The sequence below is a fragment of the Gymnoscopelus braueri genome (assembly GCF_963280865.1).
Source record: "Gymnoscopelus braueri genome assembly, chromosome: 16".
NCBI classification, from domain to species: Eukaryota; Metazoa; Chordata; class Actinopteri; order Myctophiformes; family Myctophidae; genus Gymnoscopelus; species Gymnoscopelus braueri.
The window spans coordinates 31,250,004-31,271,752 of NC_137616.1; the positions used below are offsets into that span (position 1 = coordinate 31,250,004).

The 21,749-nt window shown below is 43.0% G+C and overlaps 1 protein-coding gene across 1 annotated transcript in view; it reads right to left on the reverse strand.

Annotated features, from left to right (window-relative positions):
* Positions 1-21,749, reverse strand: part of LOC308103855 (uncharacterized protein) — a 164,163-nt gene that overhangs the window by 75,083 nt on the left and 67,331 nt on the right. The window contains exons 22-25 of the mRNA XM_080454047.1: positions 19,109-19,282; positions 17,407-18,816; positions 16,988-17,029; positions 15,890-15,937 (exon numbers count right to left, since the gene is read on the reverse strand). Coding sequence (XP_080310173.1) covers positions 15,890-15,937; positions 16,988-17,029; positions 17,407-18,816; positions 19,109-19,282 — 1,674 coding nt within the window. The remainder of the gene's footprint in view (positions 1-15,889; positions 15,938-16,987; positions 17,030-17,406; positions 18,817-19,108; positions 19,283-21,749) is intronic.

The following is a 21,749-nucleotide window of genomic DNA, read 5'->3' on the forward strand; positions in this document are numbered from 1 at the left end:
CTAAGATTGTTTACATGGTATTCTACTCTGGTATTATTGATTTTTTTTTTGCTGTTGGAAATAACTAGGCTGCACTTGGTTCGTAAAGTCCAGATGACAAAAATATGAGGTTTGTGGAATTTATAGTTATGCAGTGTTATATTATATTATATTATAGTTGTTATATTAGTGTCTATCTGTCCTCTGAAACAATGGGATTATGAATGGATGCAGCCAAACCAACTGACTTCACATATGAACTTTTCTCTTTTAGCAAAGGACATTCTTTTAACCAATGTCCCTTTTCATGGCAATAATGACATTGGTCTGATTTACTTCTACCATCAACCTGGCGTTCCAATTGATGTACTACAGAGCTGGGTTTCTGGAATTTCTCCACATTTCGATCCCCAAAGATGCGCTTATGTGTTAAAACATATTCGTCCGCCAACACTGCAGCCTCACTAGGACATTTGACTTTGCGTTCATTAATGTAGGTTGCAATATAATCCGGAACAGACAGCTTTAACTGTTCTAGAACTACCAAATCACCCAACTCCTCCAAACTTTTTACTCCAGATGAGGAACACCAACGGTTAAAATTTGACAACAAATCCCGTGTAAATTCGACATGTCTGTCCATCATTTTTACGCCCTTCTCTGAAACGTTGGCGATATGCCTCAGGAACTAACTCATAGGCCTTCAATACAGCTGCCTTTACCTTTTTGTATATTTTGCAATCCTCTACAGACAGTGCCGAGTAAGCCTCTTGTGCTTTACCCGAAAAGACACACTGCAACATTAGAGTCTGTTCCTCCTCAGGCCAGCTTCTGGAAACAGACACACGTTCAAACATACAGAAAAATGTGTCCACATCCTTGTCATTAAACTTAGGCATTAACTTCAAGTTACTTCCTACATTGAAACGAAAACCAGAGGATCCCTCGCTTAAAGCAGTTGCAGACATTTTCCCTTCTTTTATCAATCCTAATTTTTGCAGTTCCAAATCCAGTCTCATTTGTTCCTTTTTGTATTTATTCCATCTCCTGTTCATGTTCTATTTTTAACATTAACAGCTCCTTCTGTTGTTCAACACCCTTACTTCCCTCCTTCACCAGTACCCCAGAATCTTCCAACTTGGCCCGTATGATACTTTTAATGGTTTCTTTTGTACGTTTGGTGTCAATGTCTATGGAATAATGTTGAGCAATATTATTCAATTGGTCCTTAGTAAAATGATCCAGCAACTCCTCAGATGGAGACTTAAAAAACTCCTCTACACTGGTAGCCATACCAAACCAATCAGACTTGAGGCAAACTCATAACCAAACTAGTGGCTCAAAATACCAGTTCTCCCCTGCCCCCTCTTCGTACAGATACTTGCGGGGGGTATTTACTCACTGTAACCTCAGGTGGTTGGAAGGCAACTGTATACACAGCGACCCCCAAGAGACCCTGAGACGTGATCCCGAGCCGATGTAGGGGAAGGGAAAATTAGGATGCTCTACCCGCGTTTTCTCTGTCACCTAAGAAAGAAAAACTGCAACAGACTCTCTATTAGAGACTGCTGCCCCCCCGAGGAGAACCAGTTCTACCTAATGCCACTCCAAATTTTAGCTTACGTTATCCGTGTACCTCAAGCCAACGAACCCAAAAGGATTAGTTAAACCTCCCCATTTCAACAAACTAAACCAAAAAAATGCCCTCCAAAAAAAAAAAACTGCCATGTGTGATACTCCACTCCATATGACCAAATTTGTTTTTAACAAGTCCAAATTTGTTTTGACGAGCCCCCATTTGTCATGACCAAGAATAAAGGTAGACAAAGTGGAGACCACACATGACGTCGGTTTCAATAAGAAGTATATTTATTTAGAAAAAGAGATAGTAAATAAAGTAATTAGGATCAACTAAATAAAGTAAGTTATCAATAGATCAGTGATGTGTGCCAGTGTATGAATGTATGAGAATTCAAAGCAAAGTAATCAAAGCAAACAACCAACTCAAAGCAACCAAACCAAACCAAGGGGAGAGACAGAGTGAAGGCTCATGCCCCATTATATAGATGGGTTTCCCGTTTGTAAACATTAGAGGATGATGCGCGCGCAGTGGAGGGAAGAGCCTGTAGAGGGCGCTATTACCCGCAGCAGCTCTGGCCATTGCACATTGATAAAATAAATGGTCTTCACCGGGTTTAATGAAAGTAGATTAAATGATGCAGTTTGTTATATCTTCTTTACTCAATAAAAATGATTTGTCGGAAGTTGGATCTGTCTGTATATAATAGCAGCATTATGCCTATTATGCCTATAATAGCAGCATTATGCCTATCTAAATCCCGAAAATAACAATAGAGTGAATGGCACTTCCGGGTCGTTCTACCTCCCGCATGCGCAGATCGCACACTCTGCTCTGTGATGACGTCGCGCGGAAACCCATCTATAGGGTGAGCAATCACCCCACACAGGTGGGCAGGATTCCCCACTAATGAGGGGAGCTCAAGGAACTCAGACATAGATCTAAGGCCAAGGGGCCGTCACAATAGTTAGTGAGAACTTCACTTCTCCCTTAAGCTTGCACAAATGTATTTATTTGTGTGTACAAAGCACTTTGTAATAGTTTTGTGCTTTATAATTTTTATTTTAAACTAAAGATGATGGCCAATGTTGATGATACATGAGAAAAGAACATTAATAATGTATCATATCGATATCATATGCCCAACATCATGTATGTATCATGACATGACATGACATTTAAAACTGATAATATGTCCGATGTGTTCTAAACTTACATGTGGGAAACCCATTGAATCTCATAGTTATTAACTACGGTGACTACACTGTTGCCTACATCATGGGTTCAACTGGTGGTCCGTGGAGGTCTTGCATGTGGTCCCTGACCATGCATTTAGTAATGTAGGAAAGTGTATTATATTTTATTTTATCGATGGTGGATACTGTTAATGTGCGTGACAACAGAAAGGAAATTCAACTCAAGGATGACAGTTTTACACACGCACACAGCATAGTGTGTATGTGACATCCGACTCCGAGTCAGACATCCGACTTCCAAGTAACTGACAACATTGATGCGTCATCATACATCAAATAAAAGCCTGTATTTACCTTGATGTACTAAAACCTCCCTTAAATACTTCCACAGAAATGGCAGTTAGAATTTCAAGGGAAACTGTACCGGTTTACCTGGTTGAGTCATCATTAGTAGGAAATGTGCCCATTTCCTTATTGGCACAAGTACAAGCAAGCATGTGCTTGCTTGTACTTGTGCAATTCGAAAATGGCCCCTGTATGGGCTCAATTTAGTGCCAATATTATTTTGTACTTGTAAAAAGATTTTGTATTTGTAAACACATTTTTTATTTGTAAAAATGTTTTTTGTATTCGTAAAAATAATTTGTACTCGTAAAAAAAATATTTGTATTCGTAAATAAAATATTTGTATTCGTAAAAAAAAGATTTGTATTCGTAAAAAAAAGTTTTGTATTTGTAAGCAAAAGATTTTTATTCGTAAGATAAAAATGTGTCCATAAAAAAAATATTCTAAACTTTTTTGCTATATATATTTTTTCGTAAAAAAAAGTTTTGTATTTGTAAGCAAAAGATTTTTATTCGTAAGATAAAAATGTGTCCATAAAAAAAATATTCTAAACTTTTTTGCTATATATATTTTTTTGTGTGTTTGTAACATGTGTTAAACATGTTGTAATTGTAGAATTATATTTACAATGAACATTGTGACCAGAAAAAAAATAACTATTTCTACAGATTGCAAAACTTTCTACAGATTGCAAAACTTTCTACAAGTTGCAAAACTTTATTTTTGGCACTCTGCACTTCCGGGTCTGAGCCAATCACGTGAGGCCTTTCCCACTACCCAATCATAAAGCTCCATAGGTCTCCATGGCAACATGGCAAACGGGGTTGCCATGTTGCAACCCCAAGAGTTTTAGCTGCAACAAAATTCCATTGCTCAGGAAATAAACAACGGATTACAATAATATAACATTCCCTATAATCAGTAACATGTAGGTGATACCTATGTCTATCAAATATGGTTTTATTGAAAGGCAATCAAAGGCTAGATCGAGTTTAGAAAGCAAACAGGTAATGTCAGGGGGCCTCAGTGCGGCTGCAGAGTTTGATTGAGTGTGAGACTAGGACACTCATTATCCCACATGCCATATGTCAAAATGACCGGCTTCACCGGGAATCGTGCGCGTGTATTTTGCTAAGAGATTGGTTACATAGTTTAATTGATATTAATTTATTAGTGCATTAAATTTCCCCATCCACTTTAATGGGAAAATGAAAAAACTCGATTTCGTATTTATTTCTCAGAAACTGTAAGGGCTAGAGTTACAAGACTTGGAGGGGAGGTTCCAAAAATAAAAGTACACCAGTCGGCCTCATGGTGGCGCTATAAAAGCCCCCTTTACGTTTTGGCCTATAACTTTTGAACCGTAGGTCGTAAAATATTATTTTTCCCCTAGATTCCTTGGGTCATGACGCAACTCGCCCATTTGCGTCAGGATAGATTTTCCGCCATTTTGAATTTTCTTCAAAACACACTTTTAGCTCCTCCAAAAAAAAAGTTTAAAATATTTTTTTTTGACCCATTTTTATCTTACGAATAAAAATCGTTTGCTTATAAATACAAAACGTTTTTTTTACGAATACAAATCTTTTTTTTACGAATACAAATCTTTTATTTACGAATAGAAATATTTTTTTTACGAGTACAAATTATTTTTACGAATAAAAATATTTTTTTTACAAATAAAAAATGTGTTTACAAATACAAAATCTTTTTACAAGTACAAAATAATATTGGCACTAAATTGAGCCCATACCCCTGTCTAAGTCTTAACAATTAGGCTATCAATTATGGCCTGATGATTCTGGTTTTACTTGTGGAGCTAAGCTGGCATCTATGCACAACTGTCCATATAGATCCAAATTAATCATATTCACAGAATTACTTCAAATGATTATGAATATCCAGTTATAAATTGGTCATTGTAACCTACCTGGTGTATGTAATTCATTGATTCTAAATAGACCTAGGTGTTACTGGATTTGAATCCTTCGTATCATTTGAAATAGAGAGGGGTCATTGACCACTGTTCTGCTGCACTAAAAATGTATATAAAAAACTGACTATTTTATCAATTCAAAATTGCATGACCCTCCCTTGGATTCAAAGTAAAATTAGCTGACCCTCCCTTATACTAAAATTAGAAAGGCATGACCCTCCCCTATTTTCCTCCAGGGACCCCCTTCTGTAAATTTCGACTGGTCCCTTAGGAAACGGTGTTAGCCGTAGCCTACAGCATGGACAGACAGTAAAGCTATGTGATGTTGTGGATTTCAAACATGTTTGTCCACTAGTTCCCACCATGTTTAGTTTGGCACGCTATGCCCTTCACCCGATGTGCCATCCCATTGTTACTACAGGACGTACTTCTTAATCTGGTGAGGTCCACCTGGGTCCCTCGGTACACCTTCCATCAGATGGAGATATTTGTCATTTCCTAACAGGCCCTTGTCCTTGCCAATAGGCACTTGTTATTACCAGAATTGTGGCGCCTCTTACATAATCATTTAGTGTCATTTACTGGAATACATTTACTGTGCTAGATTACATTCCCCTTATTATTCTCTCTGTCCCTTTAATTGATGATGCCATAACAATGTTCTTATCATACCATAACAGTTAATACAGTATATTGTTGCTGTCGGACAGGAACCTCTTATCTCCATACTCCATATTATTTTTGTTTTTTCGTAAATGAATGCCCTACTTGATCATACTGCAGCATCACATAAAAGTATAAAAAGTAGCAGATCCACAAGCTCGAAACGCGGCGCGAAACGACTCCTTTTGAGCTTGTAGATCTGTTTCTTTTGCTATCTTGGAATTTGAATCCTGAAAAGTAACAGTTTTGGACATGAGGTTTCCACGAGACGATATTCATGTTTTTTCCTAAGACAGTGGTGCGCAAACATTTTCAGCAATGACCCAGAAACGTCAGTCTATGCTTGTCACAACCCTACCCACCCAGTGTAGTGTTTATTCATAGTAGTTAATTGACAATTAAATGCTGACAACAGCCATGTTTTCAATAATTAATGCTAAGAAAACGCATTAGAACTGAAAACTATTTTTTGTCAAATTCTAATGTTGCTGTACACAATTCCACGACCAAATGGTTATGTCCTGTCCTGTCCAAAACAACTTTAAACAACCATGGGCATGCAGTAACAAACTGATTTTCTAGAGACGTGGTAATTTGTAAAAGAAAACAGGGAGCTGGAGGGGTACATTTTGTTAACCACTTAAGGCCAAATAATGTGTTGTACAGCAATAAATGGCAGATCTACTAATTCACAATGCATTGCATTGTGATGCATTGTAAGCTTATAGATCTGCTATTTTCATTATTTCTCTCTATGTCGTCCTCAGACGAGCCCTCCATCGGAGTCTGCAGTCATCTCGGTTCTCCATACATCTGGCAAGCTCCTTTGTGCTTTCTGCACCAGCATCTTTCCTAGTACATCCACGTAGGTAGGTGTGGGACGTCCTCTTGATCGATGCCCGTGTGTTGGTTCCCACAGTACGAGCTTTTTGACCGGTAATTCTCGGTGCTGGTGGCAGTGGCCGGCTAGTCTCATCCTCCTGACTGCTATCTTTTCTGATACACTTGGTAGTGCCCATAGAGTTAAAAATAATAGAGAGGGCACCCGAAATCTCCTCCAATCCACTTGCATTGAGTTGCTCACCCAGCGCATGGGCCTAAATCACCCCTTCTTCCGGGTTGGAAATTTGGTGGGCGTCCTATCATGGGCCCCAGTTCAGAATCAGAATCAAAATCAGTTTTATTGTCACATCACAGGTTTACAAGGTAAAAAAGTGGGTGAAATTCGTTTTTGTACATCGTTCCCATCGCAATGTTAGTTCCATAGAAAGAAGAGGGGGGGGGGGGAGAAGAAGAGGGGTGGGGGGCAAGTGGGAAGGAGATCAAAAACAAGAGAACAACAGAAGGCCAGACAAGTTATCTACATATTTACAAAGTACCTGAGATAATAAAAACTAAGGTGCCTGAGCATAGCAGCAATGTATACTGTGCATGATATATACTTATACTGTGCATCAGGGGCGTAGCCAGAATGGCAGCAGCTGGGCCTGGGCATTTGCGGGTGGGCACTGCGCGCGCGTGCGTGAGTGGCATGAATGGCAATTTTTTTTTTGGGTGGGCACAACAGCCAGGTGGGTGGGCCCAGGCCTACCTATGCCCACCCGTGGCTACGCCCCTGCTGTGCATGATATACTTATGGACGTTAAGGTGCTTAGAGAAAAAAAGAGCACAATAAAAAGACAAAAAAAAGTCAGTGCGTTATACATGGGATTAAGGTGCAAAAGGTCAATGCGTGTCCACCTAGGGTGGACTGACCCTAGTATAATCCGCAAGTAGCTCCATGAGGGAGTGCAACAAAAAGTCATTTGTACCTGGTGTAGTCCACAGGTATGTCCGAGGGGGAGCTAATTCCAAGTCATTTGTCCCTGGTATAATCCACAGGTGTGTTCAGGAAGAGCCAGAAAAAGTCTGCGACCAGCTGTACAGAAAAAAAAGTCTGCGACCAGCTGGACAGTGCCGCTTGTTGTCAGGCTGCTGAACAAGGCTTATGCCTCATTCAGCATTCTGACAACAGCCGGATTAAAACTGCACCAAAACCTGGTGGTGGAACTCTTGATACTGCGGTAGAGCCCCTTGCCCGGTCGCGGTCGTTGTAGGGGTTTGAACAGTTTGTGACTTGGGTGGTGCTTGTCCTTGATGATGCGCTTGGCTTTGACCACGCACCGCTTTTTGTACAGTTCCTGGAGCGCTGGGAGCTCGTCTCCCATTATCCGCTCTGCCGATCGCACTACTCGCTGTAGGCTGATCTTTTCTCGGGCAGTGCAGTTCCCGTACCAGGCCGTGACACAGCCTGTTAGGATGCCTTCAACAGAACTGTTGTAATACAGCCTGAGGATGCGATGTCCTACTCCGAGCTTCTTCAGGCGGCGAAGCCAGTACAGTCGCTGCTGAGCCTTTTTCCTCACGTGTGTGGTGTGCGTCTCCCATTTGAGGTCCTCCTCGATGTGTACGCCGAGGAACTTGAACTCGCTGACCCTTTCCACTACAGCACCGTCGATGAGGATGGGCGCATGGTCTCTCCGCGGCCTCCTGAAGTCCACGATCAGTTCTTTGGTCTTGTCGACGTTAAGAGCGAGGTTGTTCTCCCGGCACCAGAGTGCCAGTGAGTTGATCTCCTCTCTATAGTCAGACTCGTCGTTGTTGACGATTCGGCCTATCACTGTCGTGTCGTCCGCGTACTTTATGATGGTGTTGGAGACGTGTGTGGCTATGCAGTCGTACGTGTACAGGGAGTAGAGGAGAGGGCTCAGCACGCATCCCTGGGGTGCTCCGGTGTTGAGGGTCAGGGGGTCGGATGTGATGCTGCCCATTCTCACCACCTGATGTCGGTTGGACAAGAAGTCCTGTATCCAGTCGCACATGCTTGGGTGTAGCCCTAGGTCTCTGAGCTTTTTGTCAAGTATTGCTGGGACAATGGTGTTGAATGCTGAGCTGTAGTCCACGAACAGCATACGTACATATCTGTCCTTCAGCAGCTTGTTGTCCATGTGCGAGAGGACGGTGTGGAGAGCCATGGCAATAGCGTCGTCGGTGGATCTGTTTTTGCGGTATGCATACTGCCACGGATCCAGCGAGGCAGGTAGCGTGGAGCTGATGTATTCCCTCACCAGTTTCTCGAAGCACTTGCTGACGATCGGGGTGAGAGCGACAGGTCTCCAGTCGTTCAGGCATGTCACTTTGGCCTTTTTGGGAATGGGCACAATGGTTGACATTTTGAACCCTGCAGGGACCACAGCCTGGGAGAGGGAGAGGTTAAAGTTGTCAGCGAAGACACCCGCCAGCTGGTCTGCACATGCCTTAAGGACCCGGCCTAGAATCCCATCAGGTCCGGCTGCCTTGTGGATGTTGACCCGTGCGAAGGCTGTACGCACTTCTCTCTCCGAGATGATAAGAGGGTTCTCCTCTGCTGGTGCTGCTGATGGCCCCGCTTGGCTGCCGCGGTTGGGGCTGATCTCAAACCGGCCGTAGAAAGTGTTCAGTTCGTTGGGGAGGGAGGCAGGCGGGTTCACCTCGCTTCTGGTTCTTGTTTTGCAGTCTGTCAAGGTGTGTACCGCCTGCCACGTGCTCCTGATGTCGCCATTGCTGAGTTGGTCTTGCATCACAGAGGTGACGCGTTTTGCGTCACAGAAGCGCGCAGCCCCGGGCTGCGCAAGCACTTGCGCACGCTCGTGAGTCGAGCCCATTGGTCGAAACCGTTTTCGCTCGTTCATGTTGAGGCCCCAGGCCTGCAGTACCATGAATGGCCAGCATGTCCATTTGGCTTCAATGAAACCACTGGGTTCTGGGGGCTTGGTAGTGCCCCGTACAGACGCTTGTTGGTAATGTGCTCGTCCTGGTTGATGTTCAGTACCACACGTAACATTCTGGTGTAGCACCCGTCCAGGAACTTCTGTGCTTGCTTTAGTGTCCAGCATTCACAGCCATAGAGGAGAACGGACTCCACAGTCGCAGAGAAGAAACTGATCTTGATGCGTCGGGGGAGGTTTCCCCCCCCAAAAAAATCAATTGGAAACTTGGTTAACATACATTTTTCAGATCGGCCTGTTATAGCGACACCAGGAAGCTGAGTTTGCGTCCGATTTTTCATATGCCATCCTGATTGGCTAAGATTGACTTCCAAAGTTTGCAGGAGTGGTCCGTTTTGACCAAAATGCCTCAACTCATGAACACAGTGTGCAATTGCCCTGAAACTTTGCACGTACATTCCCACTAGGCCGAGGAAGAAATGCCACCCTACATTTTTCAAATCAGCCGTGTGGCTGTTCTGTCCTCTAATGGCAAGTGTTGCCAGAGCCACCTACTGGCCATTAAATGTATTTTATACAACAGGTGTACTGTATTGTCCTGATTAGGAGAAGCACACAGGCGTATATGTGCTCTTAATTATGTATGTGCTCTGCAATTCCTAATTTCACCATAGTCACAGCATTGTCTGTAAGTGGGAACTTTTCCTTTTCTTATGACAGGAGACTGTAGTTTCTGATTTGTATGCAACTTTGTAGAGCGTATTTCATGCATAATTGATTTATTTTACATTAGCTATGGTAGATTAAGATTTCACTGAGTAGATTAGCTCAGTGTTCACCTGCTTGCTTGCTTGTTTGTTACAGCCTGTCATTTTCTTTATTTTTCGTAGTTTTGCTCCATTTCTTGATGGACAATAAAACACAGGAGCTTGGATGCTATTTCCTGACTCCCATGTCATTTTGAAAGGAGTTTGGCTGACTGTCTAACTATGTACACTAATGTACACGTAGCAAGGACAGTACAGTGGCGCTATGACAGGCCAATTCGCGATTTTACCTACAACTAGACCGATCGGCGTGAAACTTTCCACGCACACTCCCTAGAGGCCAAGGTAATACCTCTGCCCTGCATTTTTCACATCAGCGTTTTATAGCGCCACCAGGAGGCCGATGTTTGTAAAACATTTTTTTTGTTACATATTTTGTCCAAACATTACTCAAATCGGTACACATTATCTCTATAGTCATGTGATCAACGCGGATCTGTCGATTTTTCATATTCCATCCGGATTGGCTAAGATTGACATCTAAAGTTTGCAGGAGTGGCTTGTTTTGAACAAAATGCCTCAAATCATGAACACAGTGATTCCACTCACCTCTTTAATGACTGAATTCCAAACATTGCTGGCCCACAATAACCTACCTAGCCTGGCGGGGACCTGTGCTCCGAGGAGCACTTTTTCTAGTTCCTAAATGTAGTCTGACAAAGTACCCATTCAGATATTTTAGATACAGAACATGTACAGTATGTATGTTAATGTTGGTTTAGAGACTGTACTCATTGCGTTTTGACAATTGTATGCAGTGCTGAATGTGAAAGCAGTGTGGTGAACATAGTAGGATTCTAAGTGTTTGGTGAACCAATGCACTTTTATTTAACATGACTCTATTAACAGCAACACAGGATGCAATGTTCCAGCAATGTAACTACTGTACTGTATCTTTTACTTCATGTTGATACAGCTGATGAGACTAGTGGAGTTCTACAGTATGACCTCATTAACCAAGTTTCGACATCATTCAAATAATACATTCAGAGATGTTTTGAGTTATTCTCCAGATCTCAGTGTGCATGACATAGTGATATAAGAACTTATTTCTTGAGAAACAAGTTGTTTGATGCATTTCGTCAAAACTGATCCAAACATCACGTATCAAAATGTAGTAATTCTGCAGAAAAAAAAACTTTAAGAAAAACTCAAGACTACATTTCTCTTTATTTTTCCATGCTCAATAAAGTACTCAAAGTGCTCTAAGTGCAGCAAACGTTTCGGTCATGTGACCATCATCATTGTCATATGAACCACGACTGACATGCTTCTCATATAGACCAACCCAGGTGCTCATGATCAGAATCATCGGGGATGGCATGGCAAGTTCATCACTTTGGCATTTACAGGGAAAATAATACAACATTACCTCATATACAAATCAAAGACTCCAAAGTTACATATATTATACATCAAACAACAAAATACATGGAAAACACATCTCATCACGTAGAAAAGCTGCTCTAAACAGGAAGAAATCACCTCATACATACCACAGTGACTGACCACAATATAATACAAAAATACATGGTTGTAGAAAGTTCTTATTTAACATGCTTTAAAAATTAAATATCTCTCTCTTAGAAAATCAATTTAGTATAGTAGAAAAAATACTTTATCCCCTGTCCAACTCAAAAAGTAAAGATTATCATGAGCAAAAACATATTTTGGGGGACAATTCCTATCCTATATAGATATCACAAAATAATCTAACCATGAAATATAAAAGAGATTCATAGGAAGCGCTGGAGGGAGAGGTCCTCATTCATGCCTCCATGCAGGGTTGACAGACTGTGAATGAAATATCCATCTGCTTTCACTCTGAAGGAGTCTAGAGTCCAAATCACCACCTCTTTGAGATGTCCTAACTTGTTCAATAACTACTGTATGTATCACAGACCAGCTTCCATAAAAGGTCTAGCAGCAGGAGATTTGATATCCTTGGGTCTAATGGCACTCATTTGCTCTATAACCATTTTCTGTTTTAAAGAACCATTTCATCAATTTGGCCTGTGCATTCCTAAAGGTAACAGTTTTTTCTATGATTACCACCATTTATTTATATTTAGTCATCCAGGGGGACAAAGCTGGCTAACTCTAACTAAGCTAGACCTTTCTGCACTGAACATGGACATGGAAAAATAAACCCATACTGTATGAGAACATGCCCAAAGTAGGGACATCAGGGTGAAAGTGGTTAATGACCCTCAATTTCTGCAGTGACGTTTTCTGCAGTGACTTTGATGACAGTTTGGTCTAAATTTAATTCACAATGAGCAGTCTCTCAGCAACCAACAATTCATTGCTGAGGCGCCCACTGTCCGACACCATCCAGTTTGCTTAAAGGTAGGGTAAGTGATTTGCAATTATTCAAATAATTGCAAAATGGGTCTATGTTCTGATAGTGCTCGTTACTATAGAGTGTCCTGTCCATATAAGGAGTCTCCATGTCTCTCCAGCTCTTTATAAAACAGAAAATGCATTTTCGTTTCAGTTTCAGTTTCGTTTCCAATTTTATCCAATCAGGATAGAGAACTCAATCAGGATATAGATTAAACAAGTGAAATTGGAAGTGATGACACTAAGAAATGAGCAGGCAAAATTAGAACTGGAACACTATAAAAATAAAGCTTAAAAATGGGTACTTTCTCCTGATTGGCTGAGATTTTGACACCTACCAGAAAATGTATTTTCTGTTTATTGAAGAGCTGGAGAGACGGGGAGACTCTTGTTACTGAACAAACACTCTCTAGCAATGATTACTATCAGAATATAGTGCTTAAACCTTTAAAAAAAATACTTTTTGTTTTAACCCAAAAATATCACTTACCCTACCTTTAATATTAGATCTTACTGATGGCCCTGTTGAAGTCTAAATTTGCCACTGTGATTTGCCTTTTAGTAAGTGATTTGATAGGCAAATTAAACTAAAACAAACCCATTTTGCATCTTATTTATAAACACATCTTATTTATAAACATTTTAGCACTGCAATTTCTGCAACAAAAAAGAAACAAGGTGAAATAAAATACAAAAATAAAAAAAAAACACTGTATTTACATCCTACGAGTTAGGATGAGTAAATGCATGGGACAAAATGTCATGTATGTTCAAATATACAATGACAAAAGAAATACCCCAATGGAGTGGGCACCATATTATAATTATTAAATGACATGTCTCTCTTTCTTTCTCTCTCTGGAAAGACAACTTACTTAGTAACGCTGATGTAAACTATTTGCTCATCGTATTTGCTATTTGGAACATCCTGCATTTAAACAGACAGTAACTCAGTTGTCTTTGCCTGCAGTGTAGTGCTGCAAGAAGCTAGCTGTCTATCACAACAGGGTCTGTATGTGTGTATGTGTTCAGTGCTAATCTGGACACACAAACAGTTGGACGGAAACCAAACTTTGTATGTACGCTGCCAGTAGACCACAGAACATCCACTATTGTCTTTCAACATGTTTTATCCTTTCAACATGTTTTATGTAACTTTACTTTCATAATGGAAGTCAAAGGGGCCTTGATCATGCTGAAACCTTAGCCAAATTTGGAGTCATACATCATCGTCATAGACGTCTGACATCACAGATCACCGATGTCACCAAGTCCCCAGGACGAGGCAATTTGTTGTAGAAAAAAACTACCTTGTACAGATGACAATGAAGATGCTTTTATAATGATATCTGGCATATCAATGACATCATATTGATGATGTCAGTCATTTTCAAATTTGGGCTCAGTTTCAGCCCAATCTGAGCCCCAATAACTTCCATTATAACATTTAAGTTAAATATTTCAAGAAAAATATAAAACATAATATGTTTTTGTGGAAGAAAATGTGCGGTGGTACTGACTTGGCCTAATGGCAGAGCGCAGAAGAAACACTCACACGCACGCACGCACGCACGCACGCACACACACACACAGATTGTATATATACTGCTCAAAGAAATGTGAAAAGAAAAGAAAAAAAACCTGCTCAAAAGTATTAATTTAAGGGATCAAAGTGTTCCCATTGAGTGCCATTGACGTGTTTGACGTGTTTTACCGCAAATTTTTTTGCTGCTCCATTCACTTCTTGTTTAACGTATTACTTAAAAAGGCTGTATCTCGGCTCCTGTGTACTTTTTTTTTACTATGTATTTTTGGCCCAGACATGTTATTTTCAAAGGCAGACAATTAATGTCAACGAGGTCGCGATGACCTCGTTGACATTTGTGAAACCAGTGCAACCCTCAGTGATTAGCACCCATCAGGGGATCGATCATACTATTAGATAAATATTCTGTGACTACTTGAAAATCTAAGATAAATTGAAAAATCTCTGGTACTGGGACATCACAGCCAGAAATAAATCTGGCACTGAATGAGTTAATTATTTTGAGCAGTGTATATATGAGCACTGCTAATCAATATTTTGCAGACAATGCCCCAGATACAAAGACACGGTGAAAGACTGAGGAATTATTGTTCTCTGTGACTCCTGAGCCATCTGGCTTGTTTGGTAATTATGTTGATCGCCTGCTGTGCTGTTAACTGTTGGTAAAGGACTCGGATGCACCGGTACTGCTAGATGTTGCACCAGTACTGCTAGATGTTGCACCAGTCACGTTGTAACCTGATATTAAAAAAAAGAGGAGAACAGGACATGTTAGTACAGCAATGGAACAAGTGATGCATGAGGAAAGATAACATCTTAAAAGATATACTGTACCAGACATAAGCCGAGCCAGACACTATCTCATTTTGTTATATTTTCGTCCCTAGATTCTTGTGAAATGCAGGAAATGTTTTCTGCATTTTGTCCTTTATAAACCATAAAACCAAAATGACTGAATCATTGTTAGCATTGTTGCTATTTTCTGGCTGCACTTATGCCCAATGCCCGTTGATGTGAACAAGGAATTAGAAATGCAATCTTACATTTGAAGTGCCAATTTTCCTCACGCTGACATGAGTGCCAGTTAAGTTATAATAAGTGATTATAACTTAACCTGAACTAGATGTTCAGGCTGCCTATCCAGCCCTATATTGCACTGATCAGAGCAATGGTCACAGAATTATGGACATTTGAAATGTTAGAAACAGCTGTAACACTGCTGTAGTGCCCCATATTTGTGCAATTTAGTTTTTTTTGTCATGTCATGGCAGATTGTTGAACAGCATTTGTTTGGTGATGATTGGAGCAACGTGGCCCCTGTTGTCATGGCAGACCCCCGAACAGTGTTTGTGCCAAGTCTGGTGCAGATTTGAGCAACACTGTGCCTGTGGCCCCCGGGGCCTTAACGTGGCCCCAAGAGGCCACATGTGGACCAGTGTTTGTGCCAAGTTTGGTGCGGATCGGACCAACGGTGCACCTTGCAAGGTGTCTGCATGTTACGTTTGTGACGTTCACCGTCGGTCCGCCCACCCGCCCGACCGCCCACCCTCTAGGCAATTTTAATGTAGGATATCATACCTCGTCCTCTTCTCCAATTCCGGAAAAAGCCCAGTCCTGTTGACATGGTTTCGGGGATGCTCTGAAAGGAAAACCAAATATACAGATATTTGAGATGCGACTGATGCACTGTTCACCACAGAATAGCGATTCAGACAAAACAACTCTTACCCTTGTAGCTGAACCAGAACTTGGCTTTATTTTAATTTCTGATCGAACCTGAAATACAATCAGAAAAGTGAGATCAGAAATTAATACATCTAAAGCCCTGAAATAAATAGAGGTTATCATTCTCCTCGCCGCGTAAAGTAACAAGGGCAATATTCAATGCCGGGTGACAATTTATTTATTTTATTTGACCAAAGCCTCCACAACAGCCGTGTTTGGAAGCCAAGATTGACATGGTGAGCTCCTTAGCAGCGAGGACGCTCACTGTGCCAGTTCAGCAATCACAAGGTACTTTCAATTTAGATCAGTGGTTCTCTAACTTTTTCAATGTCAAGGACCCCCAAATGAATATGTATGTGACCGCGGACCCCCATCTGAAAATATTTGGTGACAGGGACCACTATACATGATTTGTATTGCTAAAAACTCGGGTGAACATTTTCATTTTCATGAAAATGAAAAATTTCATTTTCATATCACATGTTTAGTACAGTAAATAAGGCAAATAGAAGAAGTTTCATAGAGAACAAAAATTGTTTACATACTTTTAATTCATGTTGAAAATGTTAAACCGGGTTAAAAGGACCCGAGGACCCTACGAGGCTATATTAACAAAGTTTGCTGGGGACCCCCATGGAACCCCCTCAAGGACCCCTGGGGGCCCCGGGTCCCTACTTTGAGAACCACTGCTTTAGATTGTGCAGATCAGTGAGCTAAAACAGAAGAATGCCAGCACTCACGGAAGTGTCTTTCAGGTACTTTTAGATAGCAAACGCATGCAATGATATTATCACGCTGAGGAAGTGTGTGTGCTGCCCGTGCACATTGAAGAAATACCTGAAGGACACTTCCCGGGAGTCAATCAAAAATCAAAAATCTATTTTCAATTGAGAATGGATTTTGAATCGAATCTTGACCCCAATAATCAAAACTGTTTGGAATCGTTAGGTACCGAAATAGTCACACCACAACTTATTACCCTTGTGGTTCTGTAATCACCCTCTCCCACGGGGAAAATAAAGACTGGGCATGTGGTAAAAAGATGTAGTGTAAAGGCTTTCAGAGAGTCATTCATTGCAATTTTCCATACACAGTACTCACCTTTTTGTCCAGCAGTGTTCCAAACACCAATATGAAGCATCCCTTTGTAAAGATACATTGAGATCAGTTAAAAAGCAGGATTAACTGTGTAACACTTTACTTTCCAATGGCCTCATGCCGCTGTTACCATGTGTACTGACATATATCAAAATATCATAATTATGTCTTTACAGAGTAATATACTGTATGTGCAGTATAAATAAACGCCTGTACCTTAGGAAATTAGTACATATTTGAGAGATTAGAATTAAGTACAAACACAAAATGTCCTTAAAACACAGTTACTGTAATATTGAACATTGTCAGGTAAAGTGTTACACCCTGTTAAAGAACATTACTAGCGTGGTGTTATTCATACCATAAACTTTACTCCATATTCATAAGTTACTCCATAATATTAACTGCTATGTGTCAAATACCTGTAGTGAATTAAAGATTGCAAACACAATATGGATTCCTTTGTCGTGTGGAGAAACCATGGTTCCTACTCCCAGACCCCAGGTAGTTCCGAAAAAAGGCGTTAGCACAGCCAAACTTCTAGCGATGGTCACCAGGACATGCCGCTCTTCAGACCGCGACGATTCTCCTACTGTTCTGCTTCTCAACATTTTGTATATCACCACAATGAGGATCAAGAGGTTTATGGCCACTACCATGAGGGCAGGGATGACAAACGCCAATAGTGCCTTGGAAGGGTCCCAGTTCAGCCAGCAGACTCCGTTTCTTCGGATATAATTCGTATCGGGTGCAGTTACGGCTATGGTTATAATGGCGATGATGAGAGGTGCTCCGTAGCCTAGAGAGAAAGCAATAGCTAGCATGCTTTTTTTTGACAAATTCCCCAGGACGGCTACTGTGCGATATAGCAACAGCAAAGCTGATGCCAGCATCCAAAAGAACAGAGCCAGGTAGAAAAAATGGATAAAGAAAGTTGCCGCATTGCATGCTGGTACGTTGTCTGTCTCTGGGTCTGAAATGGCTGCTCCGATAATAAACCAAATGTCTGCAATCAGGAGCGACACAGCAATGTTGACGATGGACACATGTCGCAAGTAGGAGGTGGTGTTCCTTCTTATTTTTCTCCAGATGACTGTTTCAATAATGAGACATATGACCAAGCAACCAATGGATATGCCCACTCCAATGTAGGTTATGTAGTCCAGGAAGACAAGAAATTCCTTGTCAAACGGAATAAAGGGCGACATGAGGATAGAGAAGGAGGTGAGATGGTTGCAGTTGCAGGTCACAGTTCCATTAGCATGGCTCACCAACACACATCCCTCACTGTCCCATGCGCCAAGACCACTGAAGAGACTAAAGTTCCAGAAGACGCACTGAGGGTTTCCCAGAGTCTCATTGCCCAGAGTCTCATTGAAAATATCAAAGGTGAATGACACATTGTTGATAGTGGCTTCAGTCTTGACTAGAACCACATTTCCATTGATGACAGTGGAATTTGTGTCATTGTTGGTGGGGCTTCTTGCGGGAAGGACATTATGCATTGAGGCAAATATCACAGTGGTGATTGCACTGCGAGGAGTGTTAGATACTGGTATGTCTATCTCAACAGATGAATTCAGATCATTGTTGTAGGTGCCTGTGAATGTGGTTTTGTTCAAGGTAATGAGCGATCTTTCAATTACAAAAGAGTCATTGGCCAGGTTACCGGTTATTGTTTCAATAGCATTCAGTAAGTTTGAGCCACTTTGAGGTTCAGCAGTAGCATTTCTTCTATCTGAGGCTTTGCTTTTAGTGGCGTCGTCATTTAAAACATTCCATTGCTCCCTTGCTGCATCAGATACGAGAACATTTACAGTTTTCAGGATATCCTAAAAAAGTAAGGAGAAAAAAAACATGTACAAAATGTTGTTTTTTCAAATAGAAATACAAAAACTGTGTATATAACTACATTTATTTTTTACGTTATGTCCAGTTATTAAAACATTACTGAACTTACCTGAATAATCAAGTCAACAATGGCCAAACATGTTATGAATGTTTGAATTTTGTTTGTATAAATAAATCTGCTCTCCAGGGACTATTTTTGGATATACTAAAATGCAACAATAATGTAACTTTGACACAAAATAAACAAATAATACTGTATAATAGTTGACCTACCGTCATAAGTTCTTTATTTATTGGTATACTTGTATTTGCCACACTATTCAGTATGCTAACAATGGCACCAATGTTGGCAGCTGATGAAACCACTTCCGCAGTGTTGTCTTCAGTGACTGAGCTTAACTCTCCCAGAAACTCTGAAACCTGTTCCTCGGTCTGAGACTGTAGATTCTGAGATATAAAAGGCAGTATGTAGCACTGTAGTAGTAAACGGGTATATACAATCAAGTTAACACTTTGTCATAGAAATCTGAATGGTCATCATGAATATCAGCTAGATAGTTAACCTGCCTGCAGTGGTGTGTGGCAGGGTATTGTAATCACTTCTTTTTATGTATCTGCGTCTGTCTCTGAACAAAGAAACTCAAACGGTTTGGTAGTTTTGCTACATTGCTCTCTCGTTGTTCACATATGGGAACAGCGCCCTCTGGCGATGAATACAGAAGCTTCACATTAACTCCCTTGGACTAATCCCATTGGTCCGGTGGGCCATCTGACGCATTTCCGGAGTCCCTCCCCCAGAGGCAACAAAAGGACCCGGAAAGCGGAAGTTCGTTCTCTTGGCTTCCTTCTGCCTACGGTGAAGGAGCTTCACGCAATCTACAAATCAAAAAGAAAAAAGAACGAGATCTGCGGGTCATCAAAACTCAAAAGCGACGGGTAGGATTCTCGGTCCACTGAGTTCCCCAGACCTCCTTCTCTCCCTCCTATCCCTGCTGTGTTTTTTCCGGACGAGGAAAGCACAGCCCTTCTTTAAAAAAACGCTAAACTTAGCCCTTTGTTAGCACCGCTAGCAGCTAGCGGCCTAGTTAGCCTTTTCAACTCGTGGCGGCTATTAGTCTAGCTCGCCACCTCCTCTCCATGGCTCGACGCCGTCCCGCCGTATCTGACCGCCAACACCGGGAGACCAGCATGGATTTCCCACTGCGGCGGTGCGGCTCCCGTTCCTGCCCCCCAGCTCCTGGACGAGTGGGACACACACAGCCACTGCGTGGGTCTCGCCCACGCTGAGGACGCCACCTACGAGCTACATCCGAGATGCCTCGACCTGCTAGACTAGCTGCCGGCTGGGAGGACACCTCTCGTCGGCCTCGCACTTCAGCAGCAGCCGACTGCGCAAGGGCTCTGGAACCACCAGAGCGGCACCGATCCTCCAAAGAGAGCGGGTCGAGGCCTAACCAAGCTCCCCGCTCTCGTTCTTCTACGAGGGGAGTCTACGAAGATACCGAGCCCCTCGTGGACCCCTCCCCACCCCACCCGGGGGCCACACCGAGCACCGTGCGGCCTCCCACTACTCTTCCACGCCGGGGAGTGTCGTCTCGTCGGGGACGATGAGGCTGATGACGACGTCCTAGCCTCCTACCAGAAAGAACCGGCACAACAGGACTACCTGGTCGTCGACGGAGTCGAAGGGGACGGGGAGGTCGTCCTGCATGACACCCACGCTGCGGACCGCGGACCCCCGGCCCTTGGCCCACCCCCAGTGGGGACCCCCCACACTGCCATTGTTCACGCTGAGGCTATTACAGCCAACAATAGTGCCCCCCCACCGGCCGAAAGAGGTGAGCTCTCCCTGCTGGAGCTTTACAAAACAGCCACCGTCAGGTGTGGCCTCAAGTGGCCGGGCGACGAGATCAACGAGACCCCCGCTAACACCTCGGAGTTTCAGGGTCTCGACTCAGTGGAGGAAAAAGTCGCCAGGAAAAGCAAGCTTCCCCTGGCGAAGGGTTTCGGTGCAGCCCTCTCCTCGTCATGGGACGCTCCTACGGCCCCCGACGCTGATCCCAAAAGGCTACGGTTCGACAGCGACTGTGCAGGTGTGGGCGAACTGGGCCTCGCCCCCCCCCCCCACCTATGGATCGCACCTTGGCCCTCTCCCTTCTCCACAGCCAGCCTCGTGGCCAGAAGACACCTTTCTCCACGGTGAAAGACCCCCCTATCTTCACCAACGAGAAGGACATTGCCGGCTCCGCGGCCACAAAAGCCATCTACAAGGCATCGACATCGGGCGTCAGGGCTCTCAACGCCGCCGCTCTTCTACAGGGCTCCCTAAAAGTACTTCTGAGCGAGGCGGGAGACGCCGCCACACTCGAGCAGCTGGCCGAGATGCGGCGCCTTACTCAGGAGATGATCAGCCTTCCACAGAGTGCTGGGGAGTGCTGGGGCTCTGCGTCACCCACGAGAGAGCACGATGGCTCGACCACGTCACCTTTCGATGGCGATAAAAAGAACCTGCTGAACCTAAAAGTTACCCCAGGAAATCTTTTCCAGAGCGCCATGGGATACCTGCAGGATAGCCACACGGCGGAAAGCTCAGGATGAGGCTGCCTTTTCCTGCATCCAAGCTCCATCCAGGGCACCTCCCCCCAGACCCCAGTCCCGTCCTGCACGACAGCCGGACAGAGGCAGGCCGTTGAACCGGCAGGACGGCCCAGCTCGCCAGGCCCACTCTTCCTCCGCTCCACCTGCTGCCAGAGAACAGCGAGACCGGAGGGAGGACGACCGCCCACGCCCCCCGCAAAACAGGCCCAGCCAGAGAGGCTCCAACAAGGGTCGCGGTGCCAGGCGGGGTAAATGACACTGTCACTCCCTGCATGGAGAGCAGGGAAGTTTTCTCCCCCGGTTCCCTCTCCCCCCA